Genomic DNA, 25,762 nt, shown 5'->3' with positions numbered 1-25,762 from the left:
TTACTAAGTACTTCTTTTCAAAACTTAAAAAAATTCAAATTTTATAATTATATCACTTTTTCTATGAAGACCCCAGTGTGTGTGTGTGTTTATGCATGTGTGTGTGTGCTTACAAAGTCTGCAACTGACTAAGACTATTTTTTATTAATACTTTCACAATCTAGTAATTAAGGTATGGCTTTACATATAGGGTGTTTACATGAACTCTTAACAAAATGGTTCTAGTAGAAGTTGTATATCAAATAAAATCTTTCATTGTCTTATTCATATCAATTTTATTTAGTTAACTATTAGGCCTTGAAAATTTTTTCTTCTGTGATGTTGTACATCTTTTGTGGATTTGTAACTCTGTTAGCCTCCAACTCATGGAAAGAGAACAATATTCAAGTCAAGGTAGAAGTTTCTAAATGGACAAGATACATTTATATAGTGGAGAATATGTTTTATTAAGTCTGGAAAGATCATAAATCACACTTTCTTTCAATAAGTATATATTTTGCCAGTTATGACAAAGTTAGAAAGTTTGTTCCCATCTAGTACTTGATTTAAATAGATAACTCTTGGAAAATATATATTCCTTTTTGTTTGAGACCTTTAATGTATCCACTATCTTCTAAGATGAGAGAGAAGCCTTTAAACAAAAAATACATTTTATCTGAACTGCAACAAAATACTGAACTTTCTAAATTTGTTTTTTCTTTGACTTAACAAACTCACATTAGAATATTTAGCAAAAGAAGTATTATTTGTTATCCTGTCATAGTAAAACCTCTCACTAATTCAGGTGTAGTATTTATGATATTTTTACATAAAATTTCAAAGTAATTTCTTCCTCTGAATTTTCAGGGTCATACTTTTAAGGGGAATCCTGTCTAAAATCACTAGCTTTTCAAACCAAGGGCTCAAGAAATGAAGGATTCCTTCAACGTGCCTTCAGCCTCTGGGTCCAGCAGTTAATTCTTGTATGTTAAAGGAATTTCATGTTTATGGTACATTTTAATGTAATGTCAGCCTATTTTGAAGTTTAATGTATGTGAATACATTTTCTACGTTGTAGCATTTAATATATAATCTATATTGCTTGACAATAACAAAACTGAACCTTTATATACATATTCTGTAATTAATACTTCTTCATTAAGTCACACGGGCCCACCCATTTTATGCTATTCTGAACTAGTGAGGTTTTACTGTCCAAGTGTTAGAAAGCGTTCAACGTTTTCAAGATAAAGTCCACTTTCAGCAAAGAAAGTCATATTTTAGGGCAAGTTTGTGTTAACTAAATATTGATGAAAGTAAATCAGAGTGAATGATTTACTGATGAAAATGAAGATTAAATGATTCAATGTTCTTATATTTAATATATTAAAGAGGGTAATAAAATCCAGAATTCAAACTCTTTGCTATAGATTATTGTATGTATCTGCATGGTTAATGCACTTGTTTAATGTTTCTGTGCCACAATGGAGTGGTTCAGCCAGGTGACCTGTTGGAATTCCTTCCAATTTCATACACACCACATGAAAGGAATTTGACTATTGATAAAATAAAGGTCACATTCTAGATTGTAATGTATAGTTTTTGTTTCAGAAAGCAAGTTATGTGTCTTATTTACACATTTCTAAATTCAAGCTTTAAAATTCTAGAATGTGGAAGTTATGGTTAGAATGTCATATAATTTCTATATCAGATATAGAAAGCAGTGGTTGAGAGAAGCCTAAAGGGAGGGAAAATTATCAATGAACAAGCTAAAGATAGAAAGAAGGAAGGAGGGCAGACAGAGGACTGGCTAACTTACAGCAGGTGAGGGAGGCCACACTAAACACTGAGAGGGAAGGTCGAGGAACCCTGGGGAAGAAGAGGCCATTGAACTGCAGGGTCCTGAAGAAAGCTCTTTGGTCTTTATCAAGTTTCTTTTTAAGTTTAGTTGCCATCCTGGTGGGCAGAAAGGCAGCAGCCTTTCTGAGAGCTGGTTAAGAAATTGGTCATTTGTGAGTCTACTAGGATTTTTAAATTAGCAATTACCAACAGTATTCCTAAGTATAATTATTGTTAAATGACATTGCATGTAGTTATTTTTTATTCAGACTATATTCTTCCATATCAAATTTAAATTTCACATTAAAATTTTATTTCTATTACTTAATTGTGCATTTTCATTATACAGCTAATTAGCTTACTAGATTTTACCAGATCATATCTTTATTTTTTTACTGATTTAGTAGGCTATAACAGAAGTATACTATATATCTATTCAGACTGGCTTCTTTAATGATAGCTTCTTGATCTATCTCTTCTAACAACTACAGGGTCTTCTTGCTCATTCCTTTTAACATTTTTCTCTCTTTCTTCCATAGTAAACTGATTTACATTTCATTATGAATATGAATAATTGTATAATTGTGCATGTTAACACTTTCAGATGGAAGTGGAGACAGAGGGGAAAAGGACGCAAGCAAAATCACCACGTACCCTCCAGGTTCTGTGAGGTTTGACTGTGAGCTCCGAGCAGTACAAGTCAGCTGTGGATTTCACCACTCAGGTAGCAGCTGGAACCTTAGGGTATAACTGCATTTTTACAGTTGGGTCTAACTTGCTTAGAGTTGATAAGCATTGCTTGTTACCTGCATGACAAGGCACCGTGTCTCTCAAGTCGATGGGGTTTTGTTTTGTTTTGTTGTTATTAAAGAATCTTAAAAAAAAAAAAAAAACAACTATAGCATGATGATAGAGTGTTATACTTGTCAAAAGATCTAAATTCTGGTTTGTCTGCTGATAAACCTATTTTCTAATTCAGTTCAGGAAATTAAAGGAAATGAAATAATTCCTGAAATGCCTTTTAATCCTAAAATCCTATGACTTTCATAATATTGTCTCATGTTTTATTATTATTGAATTAGAAATGTATATAATTAAATAATAAAATGAACAAAATAATTAGATTTTCAATAAATTGTTGACATTGCATTTAAATAGCTTGGGTTGCACTATTCAACCTTTTTCAAAAATTAAAAGTTAAAAAATATGTTTTCTTATTTGAGAAGACATTGGCAAGCCTTAGGCTCTGTTATGTTGTTGATGTATATAATTGTCTAGACTACTATCCTACCTGCCAGTCTCTAAATGTTTTAGATTATTGAACAGGATTTTATATGTCCTTACACATTAGTAAGATAGACTAATATATATCATTAAATGTTACTGTTTTTTAGTGGTATTTCTAAGAGGTTTGGAGTATATTATGAGAAGCGTACATTTATGACCTATAAAATACTCTGCAGAACTAAAGTGATTAATTTTAATTAAATGTAGAATTATGTAAGCCTTATCTATCTTTTTTTATTTATTGATTGATTGATTTATTTTTGAGGAAAGGTCTCACTGTGTCCCCCAGGCTGGCCTAGAGTTCAGTTTTTAGATGAGGCTGGAACTCACAGAGATCCAGCTGCCTGTGCTTCACAAGGACTAGGAGTCCTCGGATTCTTCCTAGGTCTTCCTAGGTCTGCTTCCTTATCCACCCAGCCTTCTTGTCTCTCTGTCCTTCCTTCCTTCCTTCCTTCCCTCCTTCCTTCCTTCCTTCCTTCCTTCCTTCCTTCCTTCCTTCCCCCTCCTTCCCCCTCCTTCTTACTCTTTCCCTCCCTCCCTCCCTTCCCATCAATTTGTATTACCCAAAGACTCTTCAAAGTCGAACTTGCCCTGAAGTTAGAGTTCTCATCCTTAAATAAAATTACTCTCCCTCTCCCAACAGCTATCAAATGCTAATAGATTATCAGCATTTGTGGGACTCCATGCCCACCTCCCCAGCTTCATGCTAGAATTTTGTCTGGTTTGGACTTTGATGGGTCTTGTTCATACTGTCACAATCAATCACTGAAAATCCATTTGTATATCTGCCTTTGTGTCTGGAAAATAATATTTCTTTGTAGTCATTTGTTACATCTAGCTTTTTAAATCGTCCTCCCTCTGTCCTGTGAAGATTCCCGAGCCTCTGAGAGGAAGGGTGTTGGTACTGATGTCCCATTTAGGTCTGAACACTCTGAAGTCTTGCATTCTCTGTAGGCTGACCAGGTGTGGGTCTGTTTGCTAACTGCCATCTTCTGCAAGAAGCAGCTCCTCTGATGGGCACTGAAGAATGCCACAGTCCATGTGTATAGCCCAAATCCTTAGGATTTGTTTTTACTAAACAAAGTAATGGGAGCAGCTCTTCCTTGTGGCCCATGACCTTTCTAGCCACAGGCTGGCCCTGCTAAGTATGGTTTCTATTTAATAGGATGGGTCTTAAATCCGATCAGAATTTTGGTTACAACAAAAACATTCATGCCACTCCTGCACCAGTGGGATATCATCCCCAGAGAGTCATTGTGGCTCACAGGGCTCTAAAGTGGGTAGCAGTTTTGATTGCTTTCCCTTTTGGTAATGTGTATATAGCACCATGAAAGCTGGCCAAGGTGGATGGAGCTGTCAGGCCAACTCTTGCTGGAGTTTTCATTTTCTATAGTTGAAGCGTGTATAGTGTATTTAGCAGTAGGGTCTTACCATCAAGTTCTAGAGATGAACTAAGAGCACTGACAGTAGCTTTTAATACTTAGATGGGCTCTATGTGTCAACAGTGGAGAACAACTCAAAAGGAGAAAACGTGTTTCCAGCATTGGGTTTCTGGTTTTGTCATCATCTTCATGGTCGTCGTCATCACTATTTTGTCAGCGTGTGTTTTCTAGTTGTGATACTGTCCCCACTATAGGATAACTCAGTTTAATCTGTTTTTATATGTGTCTATTTTAGGAGGCATCTATTTGGTAGGCTTCAATATGGTGTTGTCATGGCTTGCAATGTTAGTTTTCTCTCCCTATAGTTCTTGCCCCACTGTGCCCTCCCATCTAATGCTTTCTATGACCTGTTTTTAATGACTAAAGATTGAACAGTGAAAATTACACTGCTCTCAGTATTGCTATGGTAGAAATGTAAAATACATATAATAAAGATATAAAACTATTATTTTCAGTGGTTCTCATGGAAAACGGAGACGTCTATACCTTTGGATATGGGCAGCATGGCCAGCTGGGACATGGGGATGTCAATTCCAGGTAGTGACCAACTTTATTTTACTATACTCTTTTTTTCCCATCTCTCTTCCTCTCTCTCCTTTCTATAGTTTGATATCTCTCTCTCTCTCTCTTCTCCTCTCTCTGTCTCTCTGTCTCTCTCTGTCTCTCTGTCTCTCTCTCTCTGTGTCTCTCTGTCTCTGTCTCTCTCTCTCTCTGTCTCTCTGTCTCTGTCTCTGTCTCTCTCTCTCTCTGTCTCTGTGTGTGTGTGTGTGTGTGTGTTTACTGAAACTACTACTGCTGTTTTTGAAAACCTAGCTCTGCATTACTTGATGGTTCCTGGTTGGGTGCTTATATGAGGTAGCTGATTTGTAGTTAATGTGAACAGTTGATAGGCATTTTATGTATGACAGTGAGTAGGATTACCACAAAACCCAACCATATTCTTTACAGATATTCTTTTTTTAATCAAGGCTCCACATGGCAATAGGAAGATAGTGAACATACCGAATTGTATTGCAAAATAAAGCAAAGAGTTTGCAGTGTGACTGGGAGTGTAGCTCAGTGGCAGTCCTTAGGCATGTAGAAGGCAGGGACTCACTCCTGTCACTGCAGTGTGACTGGGAGTGCAGCTCAGTGGCAGTCGTTAGGCATGTAGAAGGCAGGGACTCACTCCTGTCACTGCAGGGAGAGGAGAAGGAAGGAAGGAAGGGGTACTTGCTGATATTTCTGTCTAATGTTTGCGTAAGGACATTGAAACCTGTTGGTCACTCTGATATTTTGACTTACCATAAATAGTAAGAGCTCAACTGTTAGAGGTAAGTCCTTTAGCAATACTTACTCTTCCCTACGTAAGTTGGTCGTAGACTTTGGATTGCTAATACAACCATATCTACTTTTCTCAGTTGTATTGCAGCAGGGTGTGACTGTGTAAAGCAGGTAGATAGGTGTAGCTCTGGCATTGGGCTGTTCTTGTAGCTGGTTGGTTGAATTTATGAATGCTGGCAGGATCTAAGATGTTCTTATAGATACCACCATTTGGAATGGAGAATAACAAAACTACAAATTAGAAATAGCTTAGTTTTCTGCACTATAAATTGCCACACCAATTCCTTACAAATCATTTCTTCAAAGGTAAGAAATAATTTAGCTCAAGTCCTTTTTGTTATGGCCTTTGTTCGGTGGCTAATACATGCCTCAATACAGCCAGATGAGCTTCCTGCCAAAAGTGAGAGGATATCTGTTTTTATCTTTTTTCTCTTTCCTTCCTTCCCCCCTCTTTCTTTTTTCTTTAGATTTATTAATTCATTTTCTGTATGTGAGTACACAGTTACTGTCTTCAGACACACCAGAAGGCATTGAATCCATTACAGATGGTTGTGAGCCACCATGTGGTTGCTGGGGGAGATCTGTTTTCTTAGTTCCTGTCTTCCATGAAGGAGTAGATAAGGCAGGATTGGATGTGCACATGATTTTTTTAGAGGAAAACCGAAAGTTAAAAGGGGTAGTAACAGATGCAAAAAGTAGAACTTTCAGTTGTCTTGCAGGTCTCACCCACAGGAAAGAGAGAGGTTTTCATAAGAAAAATGGAGATTCTGCGGTAGCTTTTAAGGGTATGTCAGCTAGAGCAGCAGGTGTTTCTGAGCCAGGGGAAAAATCTTTTGAAAGAGTCCTACCTTAGGTACAAATGGCCCACATGTATGCATTCACCATGTTCCATGCTGATAGTATCTCAAGAGGCGAGTGGCCTTATGGACCTAGAGATAACATTTGAGGTTGTACGTCAGCTCTGTGCTCCTGCAATAGGTTATCTTAACGAAACTCAAAGTTGCTTATGTCTACATAGAGACTTATTTATCACTTCTGGAGAGTCAGCTTTAGGTCAGCAGTTGAGTTTTATAAGAACCTGCTTCTACTCTGCCTCATTTCTCCCTCCATAGTCATAGTATACGGTTGAGTCACTGTCAGAATCAAGATGACATCTACAATTTCTTATTTATAGCCCTTGAAAGAAAGAAACTCTTTTTCTCCTAGGTATTCAATAAACTCAGCAGTTTTAATTGTGTTAACTCACCACACTGCTGTGGCATGCATGTCATAGGGCCTATGATTCTGTAAAGTGTCAACACTTTGTTTCTCTCTGAAGGCTCATGGCACAGAAAGGTTTATTACAAGTTACCATGACTGTGACTAATAATTACCTGGTAAGCACGTTGGAGCCTTATACAGAAAGATCATTGTGTTTAGATGTGATAGAATGGCGGGCATGTATGAAGTAGAGCACCTTCTGAAAAGTAAGACTTGGCGCTTGATTGTCATTTTGCAAATAAATACTTGCCAAACAGCATACTTGGGAAAGAAAGAGTGATAATCGCGACTACTCCGATTCCAGCCCTACCTAAGGTTATTTTAACTACTGTACAATGTGCAAAGGTTGCAGTATAAAACAAGACCCTGGTCTTAGTTTGTTAAGATGTAAAGTCTGTTGAAAGAATGTTTATATTGTCTCCTAAGATGAAAGGGTACCTAAAACCCATGTTTTCCTGAACATTTTAGTCAGCACCATCCGTGAATTTATAATGTTTCTGAGGAAAGAAAATCAAAGTAATATGCTTAGTAGTTTTGATAGCTCAATTTGATCATCTTCAAGGAATACTGGTTTTAAAACAAAATTATTTGTACATTAAACTCCAATAAGATCTATTTTTTAATGCATTAAGCATTTATTTATTTTATGTGTATGATGTTCTATCTACATGTATGTCCATATATCACATGTTTGACTGGTGTTCCCAGAGGAAGAGAAGGAGGGAGCTGGAGTTGTATCTGGTTGTGAACCACATGTGCCTGTGCTGGGGACCAGAACCCAGGTCTTTTGCAAGAGCAATGAGTGATCCCAAGTGCTGAGTCATCTCCAGCCCTGTGAGATCTGTTTTAATTTCTCAAAATTGTCCTTTTCTAGCATGACCAGTTTTCCTTATGCTTTCATCTTAACTGAGTAACTTAAAGGCTCGGTGCATGTTTATAGAGCAGAAAGCCTGACCTCAGTTCTGGGACTTGGAATCCCACCAGTCCCCGAGCTCATTTCAAGCTCAGGACATGAAATCCTACCAATACCTTTCCTGGGAATCTCCACCCTGGAAAACTCTACTCCTAAGAAACCCTATACAAGCCTGCCTTCTCCTCAGTTTGCTGCTGTTTCTCCTCCTTGCAGAGGCAGCTAGCCACTCCTGAGTTTGCCCCAGGAAATATTTTGTGTGAAGTTTTTGTGTGGTGTGTCTTTGTGGTATTCCTTGAATTCTGACAGCCAGAATACCTTTCCACTCAGAGCTGTAACACTTGTACATATGGTGTTGGCAGAGCTAAACTGGGGGACACAGCAGCCTGCCTACATGATTATCCTTGTGGATTAGAAATTCATTCAGACCACTTCTAATTTTAAGTAATCCAGTTTTGACTTGGAGCTCTGTGTGACTTGCAAAAGATGTTAATTTAGAAAGGAGTTGATCAATTACTTGGAGGGATAATCACACAAGAAACAAAGCCTCTATAGCACACTTATTACCACAAAAGCAAAGCATGAATAGATGTTTAGTTAACTTGACATATGTAGTTGAATGTATTTTTAAATGTTTCTAGTAACCAAATATACATTATTAGTTAACACATAATAAAACATGATGACTGGTATAAGGAGACTATTATAGTGTATATATAGTGCTCAGATATGAAAGAGATATTATTGCCAGCTCCTTCCGTAAGTCATTCTGTCCTAAGGACTTAGTTGAGTGTTCAGGCAGGGTTTTTGTTTGTTTTCCCCATTTAGTAGCTGATCATAGTCAAGTTTTTTAGCTGTGTGCCTGAGGTTTTTGTTTGAGTAGGATTCCATGTATCTCCCTAGATGCATGTGTGGGCTTCCAGAGATGATGTGGGTCATGGACTCATTGTGCAGCCCAGCCTGTAACAAGTGTTAAGTAAAAGTAGGCATTACTGTAGATGCCTTTTGCTAATTTATCTGTTAGAGCTATAATAGCCTATGCTAGAGTCAAGCCTGATCTTACTGCCTTGATTGTTTTCTACTACACTAATACCATTCTTTGTGCATTTCGAAAATAAATGTTAGAAGGCTTATAAGACTTTGTGCATTCATTCCTGAAAAGGGTCTATTAAGATTTTAAAATTTAAAATTTGTTTTGTTTTGTTCTCTCAAGTTTGTGCTCTCAAGTTTCTGAATTCCAAATTAATTTACCATTCTCTGTAACCTTAAAGTCAGACTTGGGAATTAATTATGTAGTTCTGGTGCTTTGTCCAGCATGATAATGTATCAGAATTTTATCTTTCTCTTCTTGTCCTTGTATCCAGATACAGTATTGACTATTATGTCTGAAAGTCTTTAGACAAGGGTCACATCCCTGCTTCACCACCTCCCATAAGTGCTGTGATTGTCATTTCTTTGAGCTCTAGTTTTCAGGTCCTGTCTGATATTGCAGAATCTATATAATTTATGTAGAATGCATGGAATGCACATATACACAGGTATAATTTTTATTTTTTTTTGTTCTTCTCTTTTTAAATAGTTTAGTAAATGAACTCATGAGTACCATAGATGAAGTTCAAAGAACCTATCCTGCAAGTCCTGCTTATTTTTGGTCTCAGATTGCTAGTGCTCTTACTGAAAATCAGTGGGAGCATTTCATATGTCCGTGCTTTATGAACCGTCCCCGTTTGCATTGAAGTAGATGTTAACATGAGGACATTAATTCACAAGGCACACCTCTAAAGTGACACTTGTTCTCTTGCCCAAACTTGCTGTCCTCAGAGTTGAGAATCAACCTTTTTCACTGTTGTTCTCATTCATATTACTGTGTTCTCTAGATGAAAACCAAGTGAAGAACTATATCTAGCTATCTACCTATCTATCATCTATTCATTTGTTTCTAGGCATGGCCTTCTGTTTTATTTTCCTTTTATTGCCTGGCTATGCAGATACATTTTTGATTATTTGGAAATTTAATTTGGTTCACAGTGGTTTTAATATATGGTCTTAGTGTGGTGAGTGACTTAAGTAGAGTGTAAAGGGTCCTATATGGTCTTGTTACCTTGGTCCTCATAAAGCGGTGAAATGCACACACATGCACCCATTCACACACAGATCTCTGAGTTTATCATTGCTATACTTTCTACAGCCTTTATTCTTAGCCTTTTTCACCTTTCATTTTATTTCTTAATCAATTTAGAGACCATTTCATTTTTTTCACTCTGAACATTATGTTGCATAAATGTATCAATCTGCCTGTATTTTTCATAACTATTGTTTAAGGACTTGTAAAGAATTAAATCACCATATCTATATAGACAGATAGCATTTCAGAGTCAGCTCATGCCTCTGCAATGAGTGTAATTCTGCGTTTGCATGGCTTTTTAGTTGTTTTAATTTATTTTTTACAAACTGTTTTAAGATATTTTGAGAATTTGATAGTAAACATTCTTGTCAGAAAAAAATAGAACAAAATTTCTGTGAAGTATTACTGGTAAGTCCCAAGCTTGTTAACAAGCTAAAACGTTTCTCTCAGCTTTCCTGAAGCTCAGTTGTGGTCTTCCTAGAAAGGCTAATGATCTGTCTCAGTTGTGAGCTCTTTCAGTTCCCAGCTAGCGTCCATCTGTTCTGTCCCCAGCAGCTGAGCAGATTCTCTCATTGTGACCTGGTCTGTTCGCCAGTCCCTTTTCTCAGCACAGGATCTGCATAACACATCACAACAAAAATAAAGACTTATAAGGCAGGAGAGTTTTTCGTCCACTAACCTTATAACCTTATTTTCAACTCCTATTATCCCCTCCTACTGCTGTGAGGAGATGTGCCTTCACCATTCCCTGAGCCTCCTGCCTCAGCATGTCTGCAGAATCTATGCAGTGCTGTTCTTAGCTCCATCTGACCTCTGAAGTCTGTCTATTTTTTTTTTTTGGGGGGGGGGGGGGGGCGGGGTTGATTTTGAGACGGTTTCTCTGTATAGCCCTGGCTGTCCTGGAACTCACTTTGTAGACCAGGCTGGCCTTGAACTCAGAAATCTGCCTGCCTCTGCCTCCCAAGTGCTGAGATTAAAGGCGTGTGCCACCACACCCAGCTCTGTCTGTCTATTTTAATGTGTTCACCCTTCCTCAGATTTGCCGTCTTAAATGGAGTGCACTTGTCCTGCAGCTCAGTTTTGTTTTTAGCTGTCTGTTCTCCTTTGTCCCTTTATTCCTGGTCTGCATGAAGGGACTGTGCCTCTTTCTTCTCCAGCCACACTGAGCACTTCAGTGCTTTGCTTGCTCCCAGCGGCTGAGTTTTCTGCCTCCCTGCCTTCCTAGAGTGTTAGCCAACATCTAAGTTTGCCCCTCTGGGAATTCCTTCAGTAATTCTTCTCATTCGCATTCCTAAGACTCTTTTCTTCTGCCCCTCTGAATTTAGCTGCCCAGATCCATTCTTTTTCTTAGAATAAGCAGTTGTTTCTACCATCTACTTTTTGTTTCCTTTCTCCATACTTGACAGTTTTCTAAGGCTGAAGAGTATAAAATCAGTTATTACATCTAGTTCCTGAATGAAATTTCTGTTAAGATATCAAATGCGAACTAGTTCATAGTAGATTTCTCCTGTTAAATAAAGGTAACACCTATATATCTGAAAATGTACAAGTTTGTGACTGTTCTGGTCCTTATCTAGCTGTCAAATATATCCATCTTTTCACAACACAGTGTTCCTAGTTCATATTTTTATGAGAACATGCCATGACTTCTGTGATTCTAGTTGGGAGCCTTGCTCCTTTCCAAGTCATTTTTAGCTATATTCTAATTTTAGTGGATAAATTGTACATAATTAAAGAAAATGCAAAGTATAATTTGATCTTACTGTGTGTGTTTTACTTTCTAGTGGATTTTTTTTTCAATTACAGATAATGGTTACTAAAACTGGTTAATAACATAGTTTATAAAACTAGATAAGGATACTAGGATATCATTATCCTAACACTTAACATTAATTATGTGTTTACTATGTGTCAGGCACGGGCCCAAACACTTCTTAATTGTTTCCAGAAACAACATGGGGTAAACACAGTTTCTTATTATTCTCTGTATTTTAATATAGAAACTGAAACACAGTGAATGATTTGGTAAAATAGCCTGCTTGAAGGAGTAGGACTCAATCCTAGCTGTCAAACTCTAGATCCTGAGCGAATAGCTGCTGCTGCAGAGCTCCTCATTATGCATGCTCTGAGTTCTTAACTATTACTTTAACATCAATGTGCTGAAAATTAGAACAGAAGATTGTAAAGTTATTTCATTGGGTTCCTGAATTGAATACCTGCTGAGGACCCATATACCACTTACTGTACAGGCTAAACAGATTTCTCCTCTTACAGTTAGCACCCATATTTCTGAAAAGATAAAGTCGTGTGTTTATGGTTAGGGTAGTAAATTTCAAGAATCTTTTCCTTAAAGTCATTGTCCGATTACCTGGTGCCTAGCATGGAGACAGGTGTATCACACCGAAACAAGTGATTTCTGAGTGTACCTACTAGTGCCTTGACCTTTTCAACTCCTTATTTTACTGTTATACATTGTTTTATATTTCAGTTGACTCTTGTAAGAAATTGACTTATTTTTTTCTTAAACCTAGGGGATGCCCCACTCTTGTCCAAGCCTTGCCAGGCCCTAGCACACAAGTCACTGCCGGCAGCAACCACACGGCAGTCCTTTTAATGGATGGACAGGTCTTCACATTTGGAAGTTTTTCTGTAAGGAAATTTTAAAACATTAATAATATTGTATTATACAATTGCCTTATAATTTGCTACTTTAGCTTTTTTTTCTGGTTCCAGTAAAATTCTTGTATTAAGATAATTACATATGCATATTTCCTTCCTACCCCAACACACACAGCTCCTGAGTGACAGATTTTCAAATAATTTTCATCTCTAGTTCAGCATTAGAATTTATTGAATTTAGTGATTGTATTAGAATTGAACATGTTTATTGCAAATCAAAAGCTTCTAAGCAGTCAGTGGAGCTGAATCTACCACTTAAAGGTATTTCTCATCTAATTTATAAAGAAATAAATTTTCTTAACATGAAGAACTATTTCTATTTTAGAATTTTGGAAAGTTTAGAGTTTAATCTGATTTATGGCTCTTGTCTTTTTGCCTAACATCAAGTGCAAAATTACTTTTCTTTGTCCTCTCCCATCTGTTTGTTTATTCATCTCTCTCATTGCCTCTCCCAAAACTCTTTTTCTATAGTTTGATGTAGTGAATATGAAGGAAAATCTCCCTAAGGCTCTGTTTGTAAGCTTACACTGTATGAGGTGAGAACTGTTGAGACCAAACTCAACAATGTTTGTCTTTTTAAGTGTGTGAGTAAGTTTGAATGCATGAATATGTGAAGTGTACATGCCAGCACAGAGGTGAAGGCTACAGGATGACCTTGAATGTTACGCTTCAGGGCCTATACACCCTGTTTTTTGAGAAATAATTAAAATGTAAAATGGATATAGTCTGTTGCAAAAGTTTAGGCTTGGCGACAGGATCCTAAGGACCACAGAGCATCTGCCTTCAGTTTTCTGCTTGCCTTCTTCCCTCCTTCTCTCCTCTTCCTCAGCCCTGCCTCCTCTTTTTCTTCTGTTTTTGCAATGAGCTGTTTCAGAAAAAGCCCTTACTAGAACTCTATGTAGAGCAATCTGGAACCAACTCACAGAAATCTACCTGTGTTGGCTTACCTCCTGAGTGCTGAGATTAAAGCCATGTGCCACCATGCTCAGTTTGCTTTGTGCTTTTCCCCATAGAGAGCTACTGCCTTCTAATAAGATGGAGTTTCTCATCCCAGTTGAACCAGTATAGAAACTTGGTTCACAGATGTGCCCAGAGTTTTGTCTGCAAATTGATCGTAGATCCTGTCAAGTTGACAATAATAGCTGCCTCACTCCATCAGTTCACGCAGACCTTACCTCTCCTTTGTTACAGGCTTTGGAGCAATTAAAAAAATCTTTGGCAGGTATTTTAATTTTTTTTCAGGACATCCATTATGTATTCTGGCCGTGGTTATCTGGTGTTTCAATGGTACTTGTAGAGAATAAGACATAAAAAATGTAACTTTCTTTATCTTCTAATATTCTGGACATATCTTGGCACATAATGCTTATATAGTTATATTTTCTTACATATCCTTTTCTGGTGTTAGTAAGATAAGGCCTTGGGTTCATAATCCTTCTGCCTTAGACTTCTGAATTCTAGGGTTACAGGCCTACTGTACCTTACTTGGCTACGATTTGGTTTGCTATTATTTTCTTAAGGAATCCAAAAGGAAGAGGCCGATGTTCTTCTTCCTCAACTAGGTCTCTATTTAATCATGTTTGATAATCAAATATTAACCTTTTTAAAACTTTAACATCGGTCTCCTCTTTTTATTTCATGAAAATATTTAATTAATTTATTTTTTGAGATTATAATCATACCATACCTCCGACCCTTTCTGCCTCTAAACTTTTAAATAAAAGGAGAGGATCATGAGAGTAAGTATGTGAATGTGCATGAGGCAAGCGCATGTTTAGTGAAGCTAGGTTCTATTATGTTTGTCTTACTTCTGAGGATTCGGAACTGCTTATGCCTTAGGAGTTTTCATATCACGGTGCCAGGCCTGCTGAGCAGTCTACTGGAGTTCCTCAAAGATAGCTGACTTTACCGCATCCGCACGCCACTCTGTGTCTATGCTATAATGTTCCAGGTTCTTACACTTGGATATTTATGTACTTTACATTTTAATTACATAATAATTTTATTAGAAGGCTATCTTTTAGTTTAACTCTAAGAAGTGAGAATTTTGGGTCAAAAGTTGGTGGGTCAAAAAGACTTGGTAGGTTTCTGAGTGCTAACAGTCTATTATTTTTAAGCTGCATGTGAGAGTAGCTTTCTCGTGCTTTGACAACAGAATGTGCTGTTGTGCCTTTTAATTGGCACTGATCTGATAGCTGACCAAGGATCTGCTAGATTTCAAGTTGGTGCTATGAACTAAGTGTCTTGACCTATTTACCACATTCCTACTAAGGGTCTGCTTTTATCTCTTGAAGGACAACTATCCCTTTTCCATGTCCTCTCTATTCAGTCCTCCTCTTTAGCCTCCTCTGTTGTGCCTCCGGGACCCTTAGGCTTTCTGGACAGATCAGAGAGAACTAGGGTATTGGTTTTCTCTGGTTTCAAGTCAAGATTTCTTCAGACTCCTAGTACAGTTAAAAGTTTAAGTCATATACTTATTTATCTGTTCTGTTGGCTCTGTGTCTTTAGGTGGGTAATGTGAATCAGTCACTATGGTTTTCTAGACTAACATTCTAGTTGCAGATTTCTGTGGCTTTATGTATGTCTGACTTTTCACCACACTCTTGGGTCCCTATGGGGTTGTCTAGGTATCTATATTTCTCACTGTTTTTCTTCATATTTGTTGGGTGGTGGTAAGGCAATACATGCTTATTTTAATTGTCAGTCTGTCTTTCTTTTCCTCCCAGAACAGAATATATATGAATATTGTGTGCTTCTTTCATTGTTCACCTTCTAATGCTTTTTTTTTCCTTTGTCAAAAAAAAAATGGCCATTGAAAAAGGCTACTTCTCTTAGTGTATAATGTCTTCTCCTTCACTAGGTTCTCTTCCTAGGGAAGGCTTAGCTGCATCTGTAGTTGGCCTGTTTTGATTTCTGGCTATGATGTTGAAGGAGTAGACCTTTTCCTAGGAACCTGGCAATTGTGTGGGGACTTGAATGTTTGCAGTAGCCTGTGTTACCTCATTGCTAAGGTGTTGCTTTTCTGTCCATGCTTTGTCAGTTATCCTCACTGGTGAGCTTGTGTTAAGTGGTTCTGGGGCCATGAGGTAGTATTTTCTCTCCTCAGGGGTTTCTGAAAGGAGAGTGATGTGAGAGACTGCTCTTGATCCACATGGGTCAATGTCACCTAATCCAGTGTCAGTGTTCTTCTGTAGTGAGAAAGCCCCTACTTCTTTTGAAATGCATTTTTAGCTAACCAACTACCTTTAGGCAGCTATACTTTTTAAGTGAGTTAACTTGTTTGGAACATACACCTTATTCCTACTGTTTATCTTAAAACATAAACGAAATAACTAAAACTTTACATAACAACTTCATTGAATATTTTTCTAAGTTTATTCTCAGTTCCAAACTTTAATCTTATCACAAAATGTCCTCACACTGTCTGAGATTAAGAATGACTTCCTTTTACACTGTTAACTTAAAATGTCAAAGTGATTGTTTTGGAGGAATCCTTTGTAGCAGTATGTTTCAGGCATTGTATATGTAAGATACTTTAAATTTAAAAATGGGTGACTACAGAGTATTTTGGAAGCATTCCTTATATGGAAAATATTTCAATTAATACAAACATATACTTTATGTATTGTTAAAAGGAGATTATCTAGAAATAATAGAAATTATTACTTTTAAGGTATTAGGTCCAAATTCCACATTTATTTATTTAAAAAAACTAAAAGTTCATAAAAATATGATTTCATATAGTTATTTTATAGACAGTTATAACCTTAAATATCCTGGAGATTATCCAGCAATAATACTAATATGATTTATTTAACTTTTAGAAAGGACAACTGGGAAGACCCATTTTGGATATACCATACTGGAATGCAAAGCCAGCTCCCATGCCTAACATTGGATCAAAATATGGACGGAAGGCCACTTGGATCGGTGCGAGTGGGGACCAGACTTTCTTAAGAATTGATGAAGCACTTATAAATTCTCATGTACTTGCAACATCAGAAATTTTTGCTAGCAAACACATAATAGGTAAATAGCTTGTCTTTCTAATGAGATACGGCTGTATCTTTTTATGTGCGTGTGTTATAGAAAAATAATAGGGATATTTAAGAACCAGAGTAATCCAGGCAATGGCAGAACCAGGAGCTATGTTGTAAATTGATCAGACTTATATTACCATGAGTAAGTGACTTTCTACATTTAATCTTTAAGTAAATAATTGAAATTAATTTTTTTGAGAGATTATGGTGATCGCACTTAAACCAATGCCCATGACAATAAATTACACAGTGCAGGCTTAGCATAACAAGAACATTTGTAACAGACATAGTCAGAGGTGTTTTCATTCTGTCATTTAAAAAAGACTCCGTTTAAACTTATTAGACATATATCAGCTTCTGTATGTATGAAATTGTAATAATACTACATTCCTTGTGGGCTTGGAGGAATGTATAAAGGTAATGCAAAGCAAAATTATATTTACTTATATTTTCATAAGGCCTGGTTCCTGCTTCCATATCAGAACCTCCACCATTTAAATGTCTTCTGATAAATAAAGTTGATGGAAGTTGTAAAACTTTCAATGACTCTGAACAAGAAGACCTGCAAGGATTTGGTGTGTGTCTTGATCCTGTATATGATGTGCTTTGGAGGTAAGCATGTGTCTTTATAAAATACAGTACCAATAAAACAAACAAACAAACAAAAACGGGATGCTACAGAATTTGTTTCTAGGTTTCTTCTTCACGAAGTTAGAAATAAATGTTTAACAGGGAGTACTTGTGAGGGTTTGTATATGTTTGGCCTAGGGAGTGGCACTTTGAGTAGGTGTGGCCTTTCTGGAATAGATATGGCACTGTGGGTGTGGGCTTTAAGACCCTCATCCTGGCTGCCTGGAAGCCAGTAGTTTTCTGGCAGCCTTTAGATGAAGATGTAGAACTCTCAACTCTTCTTGCACTATATCTGCCTGGACTCTGCTGTGTTTCTGCCTTGATAATAGTGGATTAAATATCTGAGCCTATAAGCCATCCCCAATTAAATGCTGTCCTTATAAGAGTTGCCTTGGTCATGGTGTCTGTTCACAGCAGTAAAACCCTAACTAAGACACTACTTATCTGTTAGCAAACATTCTAGATTATTTTTAAAGTTATGTTTTCCTAGGATGCTTCACAGAACCACTGATGCCTACCTTAGGGTTACATCACATAAACTAAACAAATCCTTGTGCTGTGACCTTTAAGAAACCTGATTTCAGGGCTGGAGAAGTGGCTCAGGGATTCAGTGCTCCTCTTGCTCCAGTTTCCAGCATCCTCATAAGGCTTAGTTTATAGCAATGTGTAACCCGAGCTCCAGGGATTCTGCACCTCTTCTGAGCTCTGTAGGTGCCTGCATTCATGTGCATCTATCTACACCCCAGCACGCGCGCGCACACACACACACACGTAATCACTTAAAAATTATTTTTTAGATAAAAGAACAAGTGAGATTGCTGGGCCGGTGAGAAAGCTCAGTGGGTTATGACATTTACTGGAGATATCAAAGTAGGTTATGATATTTAGTTATATCTGACAAATTCTATTCTAACTTTATCCCAAGGGACACACATGGTAGAGGGAGAAGCAGCTGACTCTTATAGTTGTCTTCTGACATCCACATCTCACTGTGTCTACAGATACATACAAACACACAACAAACAAATTAGAAATTTGTTTTTTTAAAAAAGTAGGATTACTGAGTCAAAAGTAGTCATAGACTATAAACCTTCCTCTTACTACTCACATTTAAGTATTTTATTGATAAGCTTTAGCATCTATGCTCATGAGGGAAAGCAGTTGGTAATTTTCTTTTTTTTTTTTTTTTGTTGTTTGTTTATTTATTTATTTATTTATTTATTTTACACTCCATATTTTATTCCCCTCCCCCTGTCCCTACTGTTCCAAATCCCATATCTCCTCCCCACCCCCTGTCTCCATGTGGATGCTCCCCACCCCACCTGACTTCTAAACCCCCTGGGGCCTCCAGTCTCTTGAGGGTTAGGTGCATCATTTCTGAATGAATACAGACCCGGAAGTCCTCTACTATATGTGTGTTGGGAGCCTCATGTCAGCTGGTGTTTACTGCCTGTTTGGTGATCCAGTGTTTGAGAGATCTCGGGATCCAGATTGAGACTGCTGGTCCTCCTACAGGATGGACCTTCTCCTCAGCTTCTTTCAGCCTCCCCTAATTCAACAACAGGGGTCAGCTGCTTCTGTCCATTGGTTGAATGCAAATATCTATATCTGACTCTTTCAGCTGCTCATTTGATCTTTCGGGGGACATCCATGATAGGTCCCTTTTTGTGAGTGCTCCATAGCCTCAGTGATAGTGTCAGGCCTTGGGACCTCCCCTTGAGTTGGATTCCAATTTAGGCCTGTCGCTGGACCTTCTTTTCCTCAGGCTCCTTTCCATTTCCATCCCTGTAATTCTTTCAGACAGGAACAATTATGGGTCAGAGTTGTGACTGTGGGATGCCCCTCCTTCCTTCATTTGACGCCCTGTCTTCCTGCTGCAGGTTACGGTTTTGGTATGAGAGTGGTTAGTTCTGGCTTTATAAAGAGTTTGGAAGAATTCCTTTCTTTGTCATCTTTCGGAATGATTTGAATATAATTAGTATTATGGGTTTTTTTTTTTTTTTTGCAGGGGGGCGGGATTGGTTTTTCGAGAAGGGTTTCTCTGTGTAGCCCTGGCTGTCCTGGAACTCACTTTGTAGACCAGGCTGGCCTTGAACTCAGAAGTCCGCCTGCCTCTGCCTCCCGAGTGCTGGGATTAAAGGCGTGCGCCACCACCGCCCGGCTATAATTAGTATTATGTTAGATTTTCTCTGAAAGTCTTGTTGAATTCTGCTGCGAATCTATTTGGTCCTGGCCTTTGATTTTGTTTGTTTATTGATGGATTGATTATTAGGCAATATTCTATTACTGATTCAGTATTGTTAGATCTATATCTTTGTAAATTCTTTCTTTCAATTTGTTTAAATTGTTTATTTTCAGTTATTCATTTAAATTGTTGCTTCATTTTGGTAGATCTCATGTATCTAGAAATTCATCAATTTCTTTTATATTTGTCAATTAGTGGGATATAGGTTTGTTTTAATGTGTGGCCTTATGGTTTTCATATTTCATTTCTATATATTGTCACATATCCCCTTTCATCTCTATTTTTCTTAATTTAGATATTCTTTCTCTTTTGGTTAGTTTGGCTATGGATTTGTTAATGTTATTTATCTTTTCAAAGAACCAGCTTTTTATTTTGTTTTCTTTTAGTCATTTTTTAATTTTTCTATTGTATTAATTTCTGCCCTGATTTATTTATTTCTGTCCACTTCTTTTGGTTTGATTTGTTGCAAGGCCTTAAGGTGCATCGATAAATTATTGATTGGACCATCGTTTGGCTTCTACAAGCACCATGTACTCACATAGAATGCACACACATACAGACACACACACACACTCACATATGCAGGCAGCACACGCATACATATACATGTAAACATTTTTGAAAAGATTGGAAAAAGTGCTGCATGAAAGGGCATTACTACCCTTACTAGTACAGCAGGGCACAAATAGGTGACTCTGAATGTTTAGCTAGGTAAAGGCTTTAATGTGAGAGTCTAAAGGACATCATAGAGGAAGTATTATCCTCTCAGTCCAGGCACTAGAGATGGCAAAGGAAAGTCAGCACTGCAGAGGAAATGCCTAAATATTCACTAGAAACAAGGAGATTTAAATCCTCAAATACTAAAAACTGTACTTTTGATTATCTGCAGTCAAAAGAATGTATTGCTACAACAGAACAATAAAGATCAGAAGATAATTATTAAACCAACCAGAGAGAAAATGATTGTGTAGAAAGTTATATTCATAACAGTTTTCAAAAGTAGTGATGCAATGATACTCATAATAATTATAGAAGCTTTTTTATATGTTTATTTGTTTAGAGTATTATTCTAACCAGTACCCCAGAGCTCCTGTCTCTAGCTGCATATGTAGCAGAAGATGGCCTAGTCGGCCATCACTGGGAAGAGAGGCCCCTTGCTCTTGCAAACTTTATATGCCCCAGTACAGGGGAATGCCAGGGCCAGGAATTGGGAGTTGGTGGGTAGGGAAGCAGGGCGGGGGAGGGTATAGGGAACTTTTGGGATAGCATTTGAAATGTAAATGAAGAAAATATCTAATAAAAAAATTTTTTAAAATCTTTTTTTAATCTGTGGGACAGTTGCAGGGAGGGGTTAAAGGAGGAAAGGGAAGGGAAAAGTGAGATAATTCTATGTTAATGAATTGTTTATTTTTTAAACATTTATTAATTTATTCAATTTAAAAATACAAATGCTTAAAAACAATACATTTTGATAAAAATGGAACATAAGCCTTATTGTCCTTTTTAAAAAAATGTGTAGATGCAGTGTAATTAAAAATATTCAGATTGTTAGACTAAAGAGTTCTTGAGCATTTTCATTGTGCTAAAATGAAACTCTGTATTCATTAGATAATAACTCTCACTTAGTCTTTTCCTGACCTCTTGACGATTTACCGCGAGTGGGATAATCAGAGACTAATGCAGGAGGACACTGAGACTTGACCTCCATCCAGTTTCTAATTGGTGCTTCACTGCTGTTTATTTCTCTGTGTCTTAGGGTAGCGATCCTTAACATTTGCTCCTTTTTTTGCTACTGTATTGATTTTCTCTTGCTGTTTTACAGGTGCTCATACACATTATAGTTTTGTTATATATGTATTTTTTACATTTCTTATCAAATGATTTTGGTATAAGAAATTCTTTTATGTATGCATCAAATTTAAGTATATAATTGCTATGGTATTTATAAAGTTTTATAATGTATTACTATTTTCAGATGTTGTAGTTTTTGTAGTAAATTACTTTAGTCATGTATTTAGCTTAGCTATGTATTTTCCTATGTATACTAGCAATATTATTTATTTTATAGTCAATTTCAATTTAGAAATTTGCAAAGTAATTTGAAGTGTTAAAAGTGCTGTAATTATTTCTCTATAGGTTTCGACCAAGCACCAGAGAGCTCTGGTGTTACAATGCCGTGGTTGCTGATGCCAGACTTCCCTCTGCAACAGACATGCAGTCCAGATGTAGTATTCTAAGTCCTGAACTTGCTCTGCCAACAGGATCAAGGGCTCTTACCACCCGTTCTCACGCAGCCTTGCATATCCTGGGTAGGGCTGCCCTTTGATGCCAGCTGAATGGCATTCTTATATGCTGTGCTAATGGTCAGGATTTTTTTAATAGTTAAATTAGTATGTCGTGCCTGTTAAATAATAATGGATTCAAGTCACAAAATAAATTTAATTACCTAAGAAGTTTGTCCTCTATGAAATGGTACAGAGATTCTCAAAGAATATCATGAAAGATCAATGAATGCCTAACTATAAAGAATCCCCCAAAGTATAATTTTCTTAATAAAGTGAAAAAGAAACTTGAACACATAAACTTTTAGATATATAGAGATAAGTTTTCATAGTATTTAATTTAAGTATATCTTTATTTAATTAGAGATACAGAGCTTTTGAGATAACTAGTTGCTAGGTTTCTTTCTTCTTTTTAAATCAGCCCACATTCATATGTCTTGTGGTGCCTTTAGAAAATCTCATTTAAGACCTGGAGAGATGAGTCTATGGGTAAAGTTTGCCTTCCACATGTCATGACCAGATGAGAGTTCAGATTAATACTACTAATTAATACAGCATTCATTAATAACATCGGTCTGATAGGACGTTTTCACTTCAGGGTCTGAATTTTACTTGTTGCTTGCCTTAGGTTGTCTTGACACTTTGGCTGCTATGCAGGACTTAAAGATGGGCATTGCAAGTACAGAGGAGGAGACCCAAGCAGTGATGAAGGTCTATTCCAAGGAGGACTACAGTGTAGTCAACAGGTTTGAAAGTATGTATGCTGAGACTTAGCACACGCTGTCTACTCATAGAAATACAGGCAGCTTCTAAACCTCATGATTTTCATCTTTCAGGTCATGGCGGGGGCTGGGGTTACTCTGCCCATTCAGTAGAAGCCATACGTTTTAGTGCTGACACTGACATTTTACTTGGTGGTCTTGGCCTGTTTGGAGGAAGAGGAGAATATACTGCTAAAATTAAGGTAAAGGTTCATGATACTGTAACTGTTTCATCGGAAGACATTTGCTTGGCCTCGTTGTCTCATTGTGCATTTTCTTTTCCCCTTTTCCCTTGGTTTGTTATTAATGGATCCTTTAGAGAAAGGAAACATTGTTAAACTCTTACTCAAAAAAAAAAAATGTGTACAAAAGGAGAAAATGAGTTTTTAGAATTGAAAATTGAAGAAGGCTTCCTAGCCACTGTCATTGCTTTGTGCTGAGCTTCCAAGCCGTTAGTTGGTTGCAGTGTTGTATGTGGATGCCTTCCCAGAGCCGATTTAGTAACAGGGTACAAATCTGTTCTGTATAGAAAAGTCTTCTACACTTTTTGTTGTCAGTTATTAAGTAAACAGGCACCCTCCTCCACACTCATCCAGATGGGAACTAGGGATGAAGTGAGATGATGGAGGGATCTGTCTTGTATGAAAGTTTAAGCCGGCCTGGTGTGCTGGCTCAGGCTTGTAAGCCTAGAGACATGGGAGGCTGAGCAGAAAGCACTCGAGGCGAGCTCAAGGCTAGTGTGCTAGTTTCCTGCTGTTTCCCACACCTTATCTCCTGAAGACCTAGCAGTCACCGTGTGGAGATTACCTGTCTGTTTTTTGTTTCTCCTTACTAGTGTGGACACTCAGTGTCTATAGGCATCCGCTTCTTCACTAAGAAGCTCACACTGCAAGGTCTGCCCTAATTCCAGTATCATGTTTTGCAAGAAAGTTTAGTTCAGTCTCTTTTGTGAGAGTTTTTTTTTTTTTTTTTTTAGATCACTCTATAATACCCCAAATCTAATATATTAAAGCTCTTTATTATTTTTGAGGATAATGTACATAAATCTCAACCAGAACTGAAAACTTAAAAATGTTTACTTATAATGTTGATGTTAGTATGTATACTTTAAATTTTTCAGACACTATAGGAATGAATTCGGTAAAAGTTAAAGTTCTTAGAGTTATAGGAATCATCTGAATAGAATAAAAGTTAAGAATACCTCTAGCATGTCTGCTTATACTAAAAACACGGTAGTTTCAGTCTGCATGTATTTTAGTCCACCATCTTCAGAATGGTTCGAAATGGTTTGANTCAGTGAATCAGTGAGTCGTGTAGTTTAGTAGCTAATACCCAGCCAACTCGTCAGGATGATTTACATGGCGTGGATGATTTATATTTATTAGTACATTTGGTAACATCCACCAAGCTCTTCAAGATGATGTATGTTTCTCCCTTGTGCCTAGAGAACTTTTGAGGGGTGGAATATCACAGTGTGTTTCTGCCCTATGACTGAAGAAGACATTAGAGCAGTGCTTCTCACCTCCTGGTGCTGCCACTCATTCATCTAGTACCTCAGCTGTGGTGACTGCCAGCCTTAAAATTATTTTTTTGTTCCTTCATAACTAATTTGATAGTTATGAATTGAACGTAAATTTCTGATATTCAGGATATCTGACATGCGACCCACAAATTGCTTGTGGCCCACAGGTTGAGAACCAATGCTTTAACGGAACTAGAGTCTATGAGAATTCACTGGAACACCTCTGATTTTATGTATGCTTCCTGTGTCACTGTCCTCTGCTTTCTAGTACTTGCTTATTTCTCAGATATGCCAAGCAATGAAATGTCAGGACCTTGGTACTTGTTCTTCTCTCTAGCTACAACTCTTCCTGCATGTCTCACTTCCTCATCACCTTTGACCTTGACTCTGATGAGTCCACTTAAAATCAGAAATCCTATTCCCTGTCACAAACAGAAACTGATAGCTCCTTTTGTTTGTTTTTGTTTGTTTGTTTTAATGATCTGTACTTTTTACCTTACGGTTCCTAAAGCCGTGACTGGCGTGTTGTATGAGTTTAGAAGTATTTGTTGAGTATCAATGGAAGAGACAAATGGTTGTAAGATTATCTCAGAAAAGAAGGAAAAGCACTGAGAAGTTTTACACTGGGATATTCTCATCAGATACTCTTGTGAAGGCGTTACTGAGTGGAAGTGCGTTTGTGAGCATGTCAGGACCTGAGTTCATTCTCTCCCACTACAAAAGATAAGAGACAAGCTATTATATATAAGTTGAATTAGTTCAGGATTATTAAAATTCCCAGCCAGAAATAAGAGTGTGGTTGAGCTGACAGTCTTTTTTTACAGTGATGTCAGGGAAATGGAAGCATATGCTTTTCTGTGGGCAGTGGAGTGAGAGTCCCTGCCCCTGTACAGAGTGAGGCTGCAAGAAGGGGCCAATGATCACTTTACTTTAGAACAAAGAATACTGGGGTCCCTGGGAGAGAGAGTCTGTAAAGTCTGATCATAGAAACAGGTTTGTAGGCCCTAGGGTATAGTCGAAAAGTTGAAATATAGGCTTAGTAATGTTCAGTAATTTTAAATGCATTTTAATGTCTTACCTGCTGTTGTTGCTGTTTACCTGCTATAACTCTCTAGAAATAAATGTTTTTACAAATGTTAGCCCATTTTGCTTAGAAAATGTTAATTAAATTATAATTGATCACTCCCTCTACCTTCCAGGTCTGCCCTCAAATCCCTTTCAGGACTCCTCCTCCCAACCTCTCCCAGTTGCCCTTCACTCCTTCTCAATCTCTTTATTATTAGTGTCACATATAGAAATGCATAAATATATAAATATAGTCTGGAGTCTCATTTCGGGGCTGAAAGCTTTGTATTGGGTAAGTGTTTAGGGGCTTGTATCTGAAAAGTCTCATTTTCATATTAGCCCAGTTTTTAAAAAGATCTCTTTCTTTTTTTTT

General features: G+C 37.4%; 1 protein-coding gene across 2 annotated transcripts in view; it reads left to right on the top strand.

The window, feature by feature from the left end:
* The window catches only part of Mycbp2 (MYC binding protein 2), a 237,483-nt gene that overhangs the window by 86,149 nt on the left and 125,572 nt on the right, over positions 1-25,762 (top strand). For both annotated transcript variants that reach the window (XM_029468874.1, XM_021181915.2), the window contains exons 19-26: positions 2,423-2,542; positions 5,003-5,084; positions 12,697-12,814; positions 16,669-16,873; positions 17,343-17,496; positions 21,896-22,068; positions 22,670-22,795; positions 22,878-23,005. In XM_029468874.1, the coding sequence (XP_029324734.1) occupies positions 2,423-2,542; positions 5,003-5,084; positions 12,697-12,814; positions 16,669-16,873; positions 17,343-17,496; positions 21,896-22,068; positions 22,670-22,795; positions 22,878-23,005 (1,106 nt within the window). The remainder of the gene's footprint in view (positions 1-2,422; positions 2,543-5,002; positions 5,085-12,696; positions 12,815-16,668; positions 16,874-17,342; positions 17,497-21,895; positions 22,069-22,669; positions 22,796-22,877; positions 23,006-25,762) is intronic.

Source organism: Mus caroli, chromosome 14 (assembly GCF_900094665.2).
Source record: "Mus caroli chromosome 14, CAROLI_EIJ_v1.1, whole genome shotgun sequence".
NCBI lineage: Eukaryota > Metazoa > Chordata > Mammalia > Rodentia > Muridae > Mus > Mus caroli.
This window is presented reverse-complemented; position numbering and strand designations above follow the sequence as displayed.